We start from the raw sequence: 13,941 nt of genomic DNA, 5'->3' as shown, positions 1-13,941 counted from the left end.
ACCCCATTCATAAAATAAATGGGCAGCTAGACCAGTTTAACAACATAAATAGACCTAAGAGAATGAAGAGAAGCTAAAGACTAAAGACTAGGTGTCTTTTATATCAGCCATAGCCAAGAGAGAGGTGGGATCATAGACTGGAAGTTCAGACTGCTCAGGTGCTATAAACAGAATGAAAAAGATTGATTGAAGCTGTTTTTTAGCTTGTGTTTTGTTTTGGATGATTTCATCATGCCTTCACCGTCCCATGTGATGAGAGGTGGTTTATTAAGGAAATTGGATTGCTTAGATGTAGCGAGGTTACATTATCATTTAAAGCATGGTCAACTAATCTTCATCACATGGACTCCATCCATATCTGGTGTGTCATGTATCAACTCAACTATTTTAGGGTTTAATCTTTCGCTAGATTCTTCAGTCTTCATAAACAAATTGTAAATATATTTGATAGTATTATGGGAATGGGGGTTGCGACATTGATACTAGCATTAATGCACTGACTCCTCACAATTGAGAGAATCCATGAAATCAACCCTCTTATGAGCTTGAAATGCGCAAGAGGCCTGCAAGCTCCCCCTTGATCAATTCCTTTTTCAACAGAAAATGGAGGTCGATAGAGAGATTCGACGTCTACCCCAAATCACACGCCAAAATCCCTCCTACTGCAACCTAAGGAAAGCAGTAAGCACAGTAAAAGGGTTTTAATTACATTCAAAGCCTGGTTAGGCATCGACTTTTGACATTGCTATAAAGCTTTCAGTTTTTTCAAACGAAAAAATATTATTCAGGGGAGCGATGAAAGAGTAAGGTATAGTTGACATTTTTATTAATACTAGCTTAATGTATACGGAATAAGCTGTCAAGATAAGAAATAGGTCTGAACATTGAAGTGCCCAACATCTTGTTCCTTTTTTGTAAGATATTTTAGCATTTATATTCTTATTTAATGCAATTTATTTTGGGATGCTAGTATGATGTAGAATTATAATGCACATATATATCCCCTTTTCTAGAGTTGAGAGGAGTCTAGGAGAACATTAAGTTGAACACCACATAGAAACCGAGTAGCACGATTTTATCTTGCCTAGTGTCTAGAATCAAGTGCCCATCTTGCGAGAAAGCCGAACATAGAGAGTTGGGGTCTACCAGTACCTGATTATAACTTAAAAAGCCATTTTGAAGAGCAGCCTCAGAAAAGCTGATCAGCATCTGCTTTGTAGTTCAATTAAAAATTCAGAATTTATGCTATAAATCATTACATATATCCCAAACTTTCATCAAAAACAGTCACTTTTTCTCTTGGATCATAGGCTTCTAAAAGTTTTGAAACTCGACGCTTATAACTTTCATGAAAATGAATTGTTTTAAATTTGTCTTTATAGAAAAGGGGGGGACTGTGGAGGATGCAAGCATGGACATGGAAGACACTATTCTCCTGGACGAGAATCGACGGCCTTTAATTTCTGAAGGTGTCTGAAGGAGAGCAGTAGCACCCTATTTTCATGTTGAAAACAATTGATACAGAGGTAATGAGAGAGAGAGAAAGAGAGAGAGGGGGAGGGAGAGAGTATTGAATGTTATTATTTTTGGGTTGGTGTTGGGATTTTTAAAATGGGTTTAGCTTTAAAAGCTGTTGGGGTTTTGCTGAGTTTGTATTGTTCTCACAAACACTTAAACACCGACTCTTTAAGCAATGAATGAAGACCTCCTGCACTTTGTAATTGAAATATTTACTGCAATTTTCCTCCTTCTGCATACTTCTTGGGATTTTTTCCAACAATTAATACATTTCCTGCTCCCCAATTTACACCTCAATTTACACTCCTCCCCTACCAATTCTTCAATTCAATTCTCACACTCTCTCTCTCTCTCTCTCTCTCTCTCTATACCCTCCACCTCTCCCTCTAATTAAATTAAGCTTTAAAGAAAACCCATCTCTCTCCCTTCAATTTCCCCCTTATATAATGCCCTTGCAGCTTCAAAACCACCACCAACAAGGCCATGCTGGTGCTGCAGGAGCTACCGGTGGTGCCCATAGTATAGTCCTCAGCACAAGGCTAGCCCGGCTAGTCGCTCTCACTGTTCATCTCTTCCATTCATACCACTTCCTCTCTTCATCCGCTCATATTCAATTACAAGACCCTTTTCGTTCTACTCCTACTCTTACTTCCCCTCCTCCTCCTGCTCTCCCTTTTGGTTGGGAAAGGCACCCTCTGCCTCAAGGTACATGTGATCACAATCCTATCAAATCTTCTTTATTACAAGATCAACCCTATTTCAGTATAATTCAATTGTTATTTCAACTATGTATTTCTTTGGGACAGGTGGGGATTTATTATTCTAACAGTACAGGCAAGAGGTACTTGGGAGACGCCACAAGGATGAGCCGCAGGAACGGTCCGAAACTCGACTTGAAGCTGAACCTATCGCCGCCAAGGGCCAACCGCCACGCCGAATCACCGAGCCGATCGGTGACGTTGTCACCGACATCACCGCCAAGCTCGTGCGTGTCGTCGGAGCTCAACCAGGACGAGACTCTCCGATACTCAAACAGCCCGGAAGCCACATCCATGGTGCTGGTGGGGTGCCCACGCTGCCTCATGTATGTGATGCTTTCAGAGGATGACCCCAAATGTCCCAAATGCAAGAGCACTGTTTTGCTTGATTTCCTCCATGATAACAACAACGCCACGACCACCAGCTCCACCGCCACCAGCACCACCAAGAAGACAAAGAAGGGTTAGAGCAGAAAGCTTCTTCTGATTATGCTGCACTTCCTAGGACTCATGTTACAGTCAGTCAGTTTTTTTTCTTTCTTCCTTTTTTTCCCCTTTTTTCCTCTCTTTTCATTTAGTACTAGGCAGTGCTATTGGCGCTCCACTTTAACCGCATGGAAATTAAAAAACCATGCATAAAAAAAGGTGGAGCGCAAATAGCACTACCTCTTTTTATCTTAATGGGTTTCTGCTTTATTTTTAACCATAGAATATGGGTAATATCGGTATAGTGGCAGCGTTGATGTTCCTGCTCCCCCTGGGGTTCATTCTCCTTTCCTCCCTCTTCAGTCAATGTAAACGGGGCTAACTGCAACTGCCCAAATTTTCTTATCAAATTGTTGGGTAGCTTCTGCTTTTCATTTTCCATTTCCGTTGCTCGCTCTTGCCCTTCACATCATGCCACATTAGACCTTACAACCAGTGGTCAAACTGCTAATAATTAAAATATATGAAACACATGGTCCCCAAATTACCCTCATTGATACCCAAGAAAAAAAAAATGGAAAACCAGTGACATTAGGCCAAAAAAAAAGGGTGGGGGGAAGAAAGTATATTGTGTGTCCTAGAAAGCAGCTTTTTTTAAGGGGAACAACATGGGAAAAAAACTGAGTTTGTGAGAAGAATGCGAGGAGTTGACTTCGGGCCCACTACCCTGAACGTATGGGGCAAAGAATCAACTTGACCACTTGAACCAATGGACCAAACCAAATGATACACACCCACCAACAAGGAAGGGAAGCCAAGCCAAGCCAACTCGAAATTCAGATGGCCATGGAACTCCTACGAAAGAAAAGCTAAGTTATGTAGTGGGCTTGAGAAGTTGTCAATGAAAAGGCGCCTTCAATGGAGTAGTACACACCTAAAAAACAAGGAAATATTTTGGGGTGAGATGTTGTACAAAAATATTAAGATGGAAAGCAGTATTGAAGCTGGGATAGAAAGAAAAGGAAGGGTAATGAAGGAAAATAAAGGAGGAAGGGAAGGGATAGGGGTTGGGTAGTTCGAGCATTGAAAAAAAGGGTGTATTTTAGATTGAGAAACCATTAAAAACAAATAAATGAAAGAGTAATTGAGACAGTTGAGAATAATGAGGGTATTACGTCAGATGATAAATACAAATTTAATTCCACCTTTGGCCCTCTTCTTCATCTTCTTCCCATCTTTGCCTTTCTTTCACTCTCTCGTCACTAAATGCCATCTTCTGTTGCCATTCTCTATTTGGGCAACCTCACCTCTACCTCTCCATGTTCTCATATTCAATTCTGTTTTTACTCTTTTTCCTTCTTTCCAACCCCATTCCTTAACTCACACACATGCACCTACCACTCTCTCTCACTCTCATTACTACTAGCCTTTGAAATTTTGCATTCAAAAGCATAGGGAATTAAAAAAAAGCCCACCACCATTCCCACTTGAAGGCCAAGAATCCGCAAAATTTTTTTTTCAAGAAACATAAAAATAAAAAGGTTAATAGGGGGAAAGAATGGTCCAGGTGTTCCAACTTATGTTGTCTGAAAATTGCTATAGTAACAGTGTATTGTTGAAGCAAACTAAACCTAAGAACCCAGGAGAATGACGCAGCCCATGCTGACTGCTCAAGGGAAAAGGGGGAAACGGTTCCACGCTATTAACGTGGGGCAAGAACTGAAAACCACTATTTGTGGCTGTGGGCCTTGCTGGGGGTCGGTTTTGGGAGGAGGAACATTAGTGAATTAAATCCACCTTCATCTGATGGTTACCAACTTGGGAACAAGGATCAACAGTTCTTTTGACCCTCTTACATATTTCATTTGTTATCTCCCTAGTTACAAACACTTTGAATAGTAAATACCTGGAAAAAAATGGATATGTTGTCAACTAATTTTCCATTCAAGGATATGGGTCCATCATGTTCTCATGCAATAGCTTAGATGCAGACTGCTGGTACACGGAACCTTTGCTAAAAAGCTCTAAAGATAAAAATGAAGCCATTAAATTCTCTCAGCAATGGAAGATCTAAGTCCAAGATAATTACAGAATAAATAGCACTCTCAGAATCTGATGACATCCATTATCCCTTCTTCCCCAAATATGGATAATACCTATTCATATATTCACACAGCATTCAACATTCAAATACTTTGTACCTATCATCATCACCTTTCAATTATAAAGTGCAGTCGATCTATGATCCATGCCATGGCGCTCTATAAATGGCATCAAAATGGGTCACACACTAATGTACTATTGGCACTCTCTTTTACCCTCTGGGTGCATACACGCGTCATGCATGCATATATGTGTTACATATCATGTTTGAAAGATACCGACACTAGGGAATTGACCAAAAGTTTCTTCCTTTTTTAAATTATTTTAATTTTTGGTTTTTAAGGACCAGATGATTAGGAGCGGGAGAGTTGTGTTGACACAACATGTCTCTTTGGCGAGAGCCTCATAAATTGGAACAGTGGAGGTGTGCAATCATTTAGTCAGTGTATCTACTTGAGCTCAGAAAATCAAACTAATTTCAGATGAGATTATCCATTAGATGTGAATGCTCAAGGTCTGAGGAAAATAGAAAAAAGAATTTGAGGAACCAAGTGAAACAGAGACCCAGTAACAGAACCCCAAGTTGAATACTCACTTCGCAAGGCATACAATTCATATCCTATTGGAGTAAAGTAGCAAATGGAACAAGAGGAACTAACAATCTTCAAGATATGGGAATGTGAAAAAGAAAAAACGACAAAATCAAAGACCAAAAGCCATTACAGAGTGCAGATCCAGCCAAGTGGTTCTAGGGCGATGAATTGAATATTGTCCTAATTTCCAGCATTTTTTTTCTTTTGCATGAAGTGGCTACTCTCAAAGCTTGAATCTGTAAATTCATGCTTGGAAGCCCCAGACTTTCAGCATTGACCAGACAATATAACAGAAGAGGGACAAAACAAAGCATATCAAATAAATGCTGGTAATTTGGGAGGATGAAAAGAAAGACAAATCATGTTATATTTCTATTCAACCAACCTGTAAAGCTTCCAACAAAAGGAATTTCACCAAGTTATCGTTAAATGAAAAAACCATGAAACATAAAAACCACAAATTGGGGCATCGCTTTCTCAATCAGAATATCTGACACAAGACATTTAACTAGTAAGTGTGAGAACAAAAGAAGAGTCTCCATTCAAAAGGTGCATAATACGAAAGCACCCCCATTAATTACATAGGTTAAACAACATAAATCGTCACTATGTGATGACTTTTAGGATAGGACAAACCCCCTCATTGACTCTCAACACCCATTCCAGATTGTAACAATTCATGCTTAAGAAAACTCATACAATATTCTGTCTAAAATAGTCTGCTGCTGCTTTTCATCCTAAGATTTATGTAGCCATGTGATCCATGCCTAATTTGCTAATTTTCATTAGCAAATGTAAGGACAAAAGAAGAGTCTACACTCAAACAACATATACAGAAACATCCTCACTCATTACATTAGGTTAAAAAACAAAAACCATTACCATATGTTGACCTTCAGAGTACAACAAACCATCTCCCTCCCCACTTGACTCTCGATATCCAATCAGAGGTTAACAATCCAAGCTTAATAGCAAGAAAAATAAAAAATTAAATCGAGAACAATCCCACTGCTTTCAATCAATCCCAAGTTCTATGCAGCTAGTGATCTATGCCTAATTTTTAAAACATTAAAACAATGCTTCACATCCTAAACTCTGTTGTTAAAAAGATTCATTCAAATAGTAGATTAAAAGAAAACAGTTTGAAAACACTTTTGCAATGACAAACCACCAGCTTTCATGTCCCAACTTAATAATGCCAGCTAATACTTCATTTCATTCTTGAAATTTCATAGTTCATCACATCCACACAAATGTGCCAACTTCAATACTTTGGCATATCTGGTTTAAGTCAATCTAAAACAAACCACCTTCTAGTTCCAGAAAACCCTTTTGACAATCTTGTCAACTTCACTGATGGATCAAAACCTGCACCACTGAAGTTCCCATTAAATAGAGGAGCCCCCATACAAGGTAGCTCTTTAACATGTCTCTTGAAGACATACTTACAGCCCAAACCAAACATAGTCCAAAAATTTATAAGGACCAGGATGGACCTCAGAGATTCCCCATCGTCCTTTCAATCACACTCATTAGCACCCTAGTAGGTTCATACACAAGGATGAGGATGGACCTTTCAAAGGTCTCATTGTGTGGTTGTTCATGTGGTTTGAGGCCATCTTGGGTTTGAAAATTAACTTAGAAAATAGTGAGTTGATTCCAATTGGAGGGGCGGATAATGTGCAGGAGAAACTATGAATTGGGTGTAGGGAAGGTGAGCTTTCATCTACTTACCTAAAGCCTTTTATTGGATGCTCCCTTCATATCAATGGTAGTTTGGGATGGAGCGGAAAAGTAATTTCGCAAAAAGTTGTCTATGTGGAAAAGACAATATTCATCTAAAGAGGGGAAGGCTTACTTTGATCCAAAGTACATTATCCAATTTGCCCATATATTTTCTCTTTGCTTAATATTCCAAGGAAAGTCATATTGAAACTTGAGAAGATTCAAAAAGATTTTCTCTAAGAAGGTGGGGCTATAAAGAAAAGGCCATTTACTAAAGAGGTTGACCATCTGCTTGGATAAGTGTAAGGAGGGCTTAGGTGTTAGATGCCATTATTCACTTAATGAGGCTCTTCTAAAGTGGAGTTGGCAATACACATATGAAGGGGGATGTATCTAGAAACAAGTTATAACTAGTAGATATAGGGAAGAAGGAGGGTGGTGATCTTGCAAAGTGAGAGATGGGTATGAGGATGGATTATGGAAAACTATTAGAAATGATTAAGACACTTTTAATGGTAGAACCTATTTTTTTAGGAGGAATTGAAAGGAATGTGAAGTTTTAGAAGGATAGGTGGTGTAAAAACAAGCCTTTGTGTGTTTCTTTCCCTTCTTTATATGTTTTAGCCTAACCAGAGGCATAGGTGATGGATTTATGGGACCAGTAAGGTTAGAGAGATCATTGAAATTTTTGCTTCTCTAGACATTTGAATGATTGAAAATTGGACAACATAGAACAATTCTTCTCTAGATTACAAGGAATGTTGGTGAATAAAGACAGGAGGATGAGGTGGTGTGGATGGATTCAAGAAATGACACATTTTTGTTAAGTTTCTATATGTTGCCTTGGAATTGAGGAATTCAATTCCTTTTCCAATGGGTGTAATTTTGAATCCATACACTCGATCTAAAGCATTTTCTTTATATGGGAAGCTAGTTGGAGAAGGGTATTAAATCTAGATCAATTTCAAAGGTGAAGGTGGTCGTTGGTCAATAGATGTTTTCTTTGGTAAAGTGAATCAAGAATTCATTGATCACATCCTCCTTGATTGTGCCAGAACAAGGGTCCTTTAGCAATTGCTCCTCTTTGGTTGGTGTTTCTTGGGCACTATCTATCTATCACAATTAGAGAGACTGTTAGAATGACATGGATCCTTTAGGAAAGAAGACGTAAGTAGGTTTAGCAAGTTTGTGCATTTTTTAGACAATATGGAAAGAAAGGTCTTATAGGTCATTTGTTAATGAGGAAAAGCTCTTTTCTTAGAAATCTCTTCTTGTGGGTGAAGTTGTATGTATATAAAAGTTCAATGTCTTTAATTGATTTTGTTGATTGGTTGGGTTCTCTCTAAGAGAGGGAGTTGTTTTTTGTGCTATCTCCTTTTTGGTTGTGCATTTGATATGCAATTTCTTTAGTGCTTGCTTATAAAATCTTATTATTTGACCATCCAAAAAAGAAAAAAACTGATCAGAAATTCTATATTTCCCTAAGGGGAAAATCATTCCATTCTTGTTTCTAACCGGATCTGGAGGAGAATAATAGGCTCCTCCACTCAATTACTGTAAGCAGATAATGAAATAAGAAAAAGGTTTCAAGATGCATACAGCATGGTGCAAAACATAATATGATTTCCAGCAACCCATCATGACATACAATGTCAGAAATTTATGTCACAATATAGCTTTAGCCAAATAATGAAGTTGAAAATAATTTCTTCTTGTCATGAAGAAGTTATAAAGCTACAATCAGGTTTGAAACATGTTCTCTTCAGTCAAGATCAGGGAAACTGTATGTATCATGTTCTTATGGCAACGTTGCATCAAGTAAGATATATTCTGGCAAGATCCAGAAACAAGAGCTTCGGAGGAGGAACATTCAACGAAGCAATGACATATGGAGAATACGATGAAGTTTTAAAAGATTACATTATGAAGGTTTCACAACGTTATGAAGTCTCAAAAAATGATCACATTATGAGGGTTTCACAATGTTAAAAAGCAACACTTGATGCATAATCCCAGGAGCATGAGAGTCAGGGTGCTTGACAGCCATAATGATAAAGAATGCTGTGTGCAGTATGCATCACAACAACAACAAAGATTTTTACTTTTTCCTTTTCCTTTTTTGACTTATTTGGCAGATTCAAAGAGCCACATTAGATCAACACCTAATTGTTTTCACAAATTCATTATCATTCCAAAGGAACTAAAACCAATACCCAGCATACTGTCTCCTCTTTAAAGCATAAAAAACATTCTTTACCAAACAAAATTTCATTGAGGCTATAGAGACTCCAGCAATTTAGTTGCATTAAAGATTAAAAAATTGAACATATTTTGTGAATTTACCTGTAAAAGCTTCATCCTGAGAGCTCTGCTAGAGAACTTTCATGTGATGTTCAAGAAAAGCAGTCTAACAAGCAAAAGGAATTCAAACATGCTTGGGTTCTACAAGAACCAAAACACATCTACTGATAAAACCACTCAAACGTTGTCTTGAACCAATTCTCCCCAGCCACTGCTGCTTCTGATATACTTATCAACAATACCAAATTCTCTATTCTGGGCAATCCGCCTAGCATAGTTCTCAGTGGAAATAGGACCCTTTTTCAGCCTCCTGTAATAAATGATCTCCCAAGGCCACAGGCGAGCAGAACCAAAGTAATCCTCTACAGGTAAATGCATTTTATTGTCTTCTGAGTGTTCCAGGCCATAGTATTTCAGAATCTTGAAAACCTCCTCCGAGGATATGCATGTTGAATTACCAGCAAAGGAACCAGCCATAGCTTCTGAATCAGGCTTCTTGGTTGGTGCTAACAGATGTTGCATCATCCAGGCACCAGAATTTTGAAGTTCTGCAGTTTCTCTCAGACTCTCAGGAGACAAAATTGTAGGAGTAAAAGCACCTTTCTCAGTGCATGGATTTTTCAGTTCATTTGATGTCAATGGGATGCAGTTTCCGTGATCATCCCTCTGCTGAGGTTGATTTTTGTTCATATCATCTTCCATTTTGATGAATGACACTGCATTTTCATTTTCCACTGCCGCCATTGTATTTTCTTGTTTAGAATTCTCTGACCCTGCATCACCTTCTACCCGTTGTCCCTGCCCAGCCAAAACCTCCTTGGACTCAGGATTAGTGACATCAACAGAAGAGCCATTCAGCTTCCTCTCCACCTTATTTGGAGAGGATAGCAAAGGCTTACCAAGTGAGACAGACAAAGACAGGGATGTAGGAGAACTTGACCTCCTGGACTTAGCACATCCAGACCTAGAATTCCGTGATGTTGAACTGGATTTTGGAATAGAAGACAGAAAATGTTTCGAAGAAACCGATCTTGATCTAGAAGGAGAACTACACCCTGGTATAGATTTCAAGGATTTTGAATGAGAACATGATCTGGATGTGGTATAATCGGAAGGCATAGGAGGTGAAACTGAAGTTCGTGCTTTCTTGATATGTCTTTTTGGAGTTCCTGTTTCCATCCTGCTTTGCTTCTTTCCTCCATACTCCTTTCCCTGAGCCCTATGACTTTCCTTTCTTGCAGCAGAACTTCCACTCCTTATCAACCTTCGATATTTTCCTGAACCAGATGCCTTCCTATCATTTGTATGCCACCTCAATGATATAGTATCTCTACTACCTGACTGACCCTTTTCATGGGGCTTGGAACCAGTCCTTGGCAGCTCACCTCCACCACTACCTCTAAGATTGATTTCATCATTTCGTTTAAGATCAAACCTGGAGAACTTCTTCTGAGAAGCACTTCCTTGCAGACAGTTCCGCATTTTGTGACCTGGTCTGCCACAATGATAGCATGCCAGTTGGGGTTTTGGAATGTTAGATGGGAGCAAAATTGCATCACCAATCTGCTCTCTCCCTGTTTTCTCTTGAGTGCTTCTAAGAGTAGGAGAGCCACCAGAATAGGTCATCTGAATATTGTCATCTTCATTGCTCCTGTCCTCACCATGATAAGGTTCATACCTGTCAAATTCCATTCCATTTTCAAGCCCATTGCCATTTGACAGGTTGCCAACATGCTGACCCCATCTATCATTGTCCACTGCATCAGGCTCTATGCTACCACCTTCATACGACAAATTTTCACCAGCATTATGATGATTTTCTTCTCCATAATCTTTGATATTGTCTTGATTGTAGCTTCTCTCTTCATCAAGCATCTCAACAGCATCAGACCTATATCCATCCCTATCTAGTTTTTTAACACCCACTTTATAACCTCGTTGACTTTTAGAACCCAATTTTCTGTTAGAAGTCCTTCCACGTTGCAGCTCATATGATCTTGCACCTCTTTGAAAACCTCTAGGCTGTTTATTCGACCATGTTAGAGATATTCGCTCCCCGCAAATGTTCTTTCCTCGCATTGCTCTCATAGCTTTGTCCGCATTAGAAGGGAAGTCATAGACTGCAAAGCCATATCCATCTTTCAACTGTATATTACATCGCCCAAACCTCCAGAAAACACGTTCAAGATCATCTCTGCGAATGTGAGATGATAGATTACCAAGATACAAAGACATCTGCAGAAAGTGAAAATTACCTTTCAAGAGATAGGAAAAACCAAACATACCATCAAACACAAATATACAACTAAGACAATGCCTGGTTTTAGGAAAAGATAGATCTAGAATATGCTTTTAAAAAATTTCCAGTGCACTTGTGCCACAGCAGAAGAAAATTCATATTCATTACCATCAAATTCTATGGCACATCAAAATGGGAAAGAAAAACATATTGACTACATACATAATTCATCTTATATCACTCTAATGATTCAAAGATCGACAGTTCCAACATAACTAATAATAAACCTCTCATCCAGGAGGACATAAAAAAAAACCCCCAAAAAAGAAAACCTCGTCAAATGGAGCCTAGATTGAATTAGTTCAGTCACATAGATGATAAGTTAAATTTATGCGTCCAACTCAACTATTCCGTTAGTAGCTAGGTTCATTCCTTAGCTATTCTGTTAGGATTTTGTTAAATAAAGAAGCTTTTCACGACTCATCAAATTGATATAATTCAAGACCGAGGTGCTCACTGAAATAAAATTAAAAAGGTGCTGTCGAGTTTCATCACTCTCAGGTTTGCGTTTTTCCCTTCAGATATCTGCCAGATAATTCAATTTAATGTCCCAAAAACCATAAGATGGGGCAAGGCATGAACCATAAGATGTGAGCCTTGCAATATAAATGAAGTAATCGAGGGAATATGAAAAGCTGCAAATAGAATATCTTAACCTAAAAATCACCAATGAACTAATTGCACGAATATGGATTAAACTATAGAAGATACAAGCCAGTCTTTTAACACCAGTCTATACATATGCCAACAGACCACGATTGGCACCATTGTGCCAATAAGCTTAAAGTTCACAGCTTATAAACCACAAAGACAACAAACGTTAAATTCCAAAGAAATGTAGTCCTGGGAAGACCGTGCAAAGAATCACTAGATTAAATGGTGATTTCAAACAAAACCTAAAACCCAACGAGTGCATCGTGAACTTAAAATACAAATCGCTGGTTCAAAATACACGGGTTAGCTTTCAAATTTCAACAGGTATAAAATCAATAATCCCAAAACCCGTGAAAGGCTCGCGTTCAAATACTCGGTTTGGTTGCCGAGAAAAATGAAACGAAAATAAAAGGAAAAGAAGCTAATGCTTTGGGAATCATGCGATTTGTCGCTGTTTGGGACTGAATAGAGCGCGAAACGAAACAAGGGTAAACATAAGATTCGGAATTTCGTTACCTTCACCTTTTCTGGGTTTTGTTGACAAGCAAAGGCGGGTAATTCAGCAAAAGAACAAGCTCATCAGAAACCCTAATAACTCGATTGAGCTGAATTGGAGACTTTAATCGAATTGAAGGAAGAATCTGGAATTGATGGTACGGAATCCAGTGCGCTCTCGCGTCAGCGTAGCCCTGAAGAAAGCGGGAACTGCTTACACATTTCCAATTTCTCTCACTTATACCCAAGCGTCCAGGTAAAGCGGCATAGGACACATTATCTGGACACGTGGCATTTGGATATTGGATTCCACCGACTGCCAAAGTTTCGACAATTTGAGCTGCTCATGAGTAATGACGTGGTTCAATGAGTTTTGTGGAAAACTAAGGCTATGTTTGGAAGCGTTGTTAATAACATATTTTATTTTTGGGGGAAAAAAAAATACATATCTTTATAAATTTTTCTCCAAATATGTTAAATTTTGATATTTTCTGATGATATATTTTAATTATTGTATAAAATTGAACAATATGTTTTTCTAGAAACATGTATCTAAAAATATTTATATTTCATATATAAATATAAAAAATAATTGAAAGTAAAGTATTTGAGAACAAATTTATTAATAAATAAATAAATAATAGGTTAAGGCTATTTCAAGTTCCAAATAAACTTTTATTCTAAAAAAATAATATAAATTTATTTTTAAAAATCATTCTCAAAAATTGGTTTTTGAAAATGTTTCCAATTTTTAAAAACAAATTTATGTTCTTTGTAACAAAAAGCAATTTTCTAACTTGGAAAACATGTTTTGAAAACGTCTTATATAAAATGGGTTTTGTTTGTATTTTAGTTTGAAAACAAAGTTTTTAAAATAAATTTGAGATGTTTTTGGTTGTTTTGAGCAATAATAAAAAATGTGAAGTATACATTAGGAATTGTTAGATTGTTGTATATGAGTATATAATATAATAAATAAAAAACATTGTTTTTTATATTTCAGTTTTGTTGGGGTATATAACAAGTGACACCTGCCAAAAAAGTCGAAGGTGACGCTCTATGCCCAAAC

General features: G+C 37.9%; 2 protein-coding genes across 6 annotated transcripts; one reads left to right on the top strand and one right to left on the bottom strand.

The window, feature by feature from the left end:
- Window positions 1–1,875: 1,875 nt before the first annotated feature.
- LOC117920442 lies at window positions 1,876–3,143 on the top strand. Its single transcript, XM_034837977.1, has 2 exons — window positions 1,876–2,223; window positions 2,325–3,143. Exon 2 carries the CDS (start codon window positions 2,382–2,384, stop codon window positions 2,742–2,744), a length of 363 nt encoding a protein of 120 aa, XP_034693868.1. The 5' UTR covers window positions 1,876–2,223; window positions 2,325–2,381; the 3' UTR covers window positions 2,745–3,143.
- A 411-nt stretch (window positions 3,144–3,554) lies between these two features.
- Window positions 3,555–13,073, bottom strand: LOC117920441 (serine/arginine-rich splicing factor 4-like). 5 transcript variants are annotated; one of them, XR_004652246.1, is made up of 3 exons: window positions 12,900–13,073; window positions 9,467–11,659; window positions 3,555–3,636 (listed from the first exon to the last, which is right to left on the bottom strand). XR_004652246.1 is itself a non-coding variant. In XM_034837976.1 (2 exons), exon 2 carries the CDS (start codon window positions 11,657–11,659, stop codon window positions 9,602–9,604), a length of 2,058 nt encoding a protein of 685 aa, XP_034693867.1. In that variant the 5' UTR covers window positions 12,894–13,073; the 3' UTR covers window positions 9,376–9,601. The 5 variants fall into 5 exon arrangements, 2 of the variants coding, with proteins under 2 accessions (XP_034693867.1, XP_034693865.1); XR_004652248.1 differs by lacking the exon at window positions 3,555–3,636 and adding an exon at window positions 5,747–5,888; XR_004652247.1 differs by lacking the exon at window positions 3,555–3,636 and adding an exon at window positions 5,943–6,362.
- Between the last annotated feature and the right edge of the window lie 868 nt (window positions 13,074–13,941).

This window comes from Vitis riparia, chromosome 8 (genome assembly GCF_004353265.1).
Source record: "Vitis riparia cultivar Riparia Gloire de Montpellier isolate 1030 chromosome 8, EGFV_Vit.rip_1.0, whole genome shotgun sequence".
Taxonomy (NCBI): Eukaryota; Viridiplantae; Streptophyta; class Magnoliopsida; order Vitales; family Vitaceae; genus Vitis; species Vitis riparia.
Note: the sequence above shows the minus strand (reverse complement) of the source record. Positions and strands in the feature narration are given on the sequence as shown.

Excerpts from the sequence above, each read along its gene's own strand:
- LOC117920442 (XM_034837977.1), top strand. The coding sequence starts at position 2,382 with ATGAGCCGCAGGAACGGTCCGAAACTCGACTTGAAGCTGAACCTATCG.
- LOC117920441 (XM_034837976.1), bottom strand. The coding sequence starts at position 11,659 with ATGTCTTTGTATCTTGGTAATCTATCATCTCACATTCGCAGAGATGAT.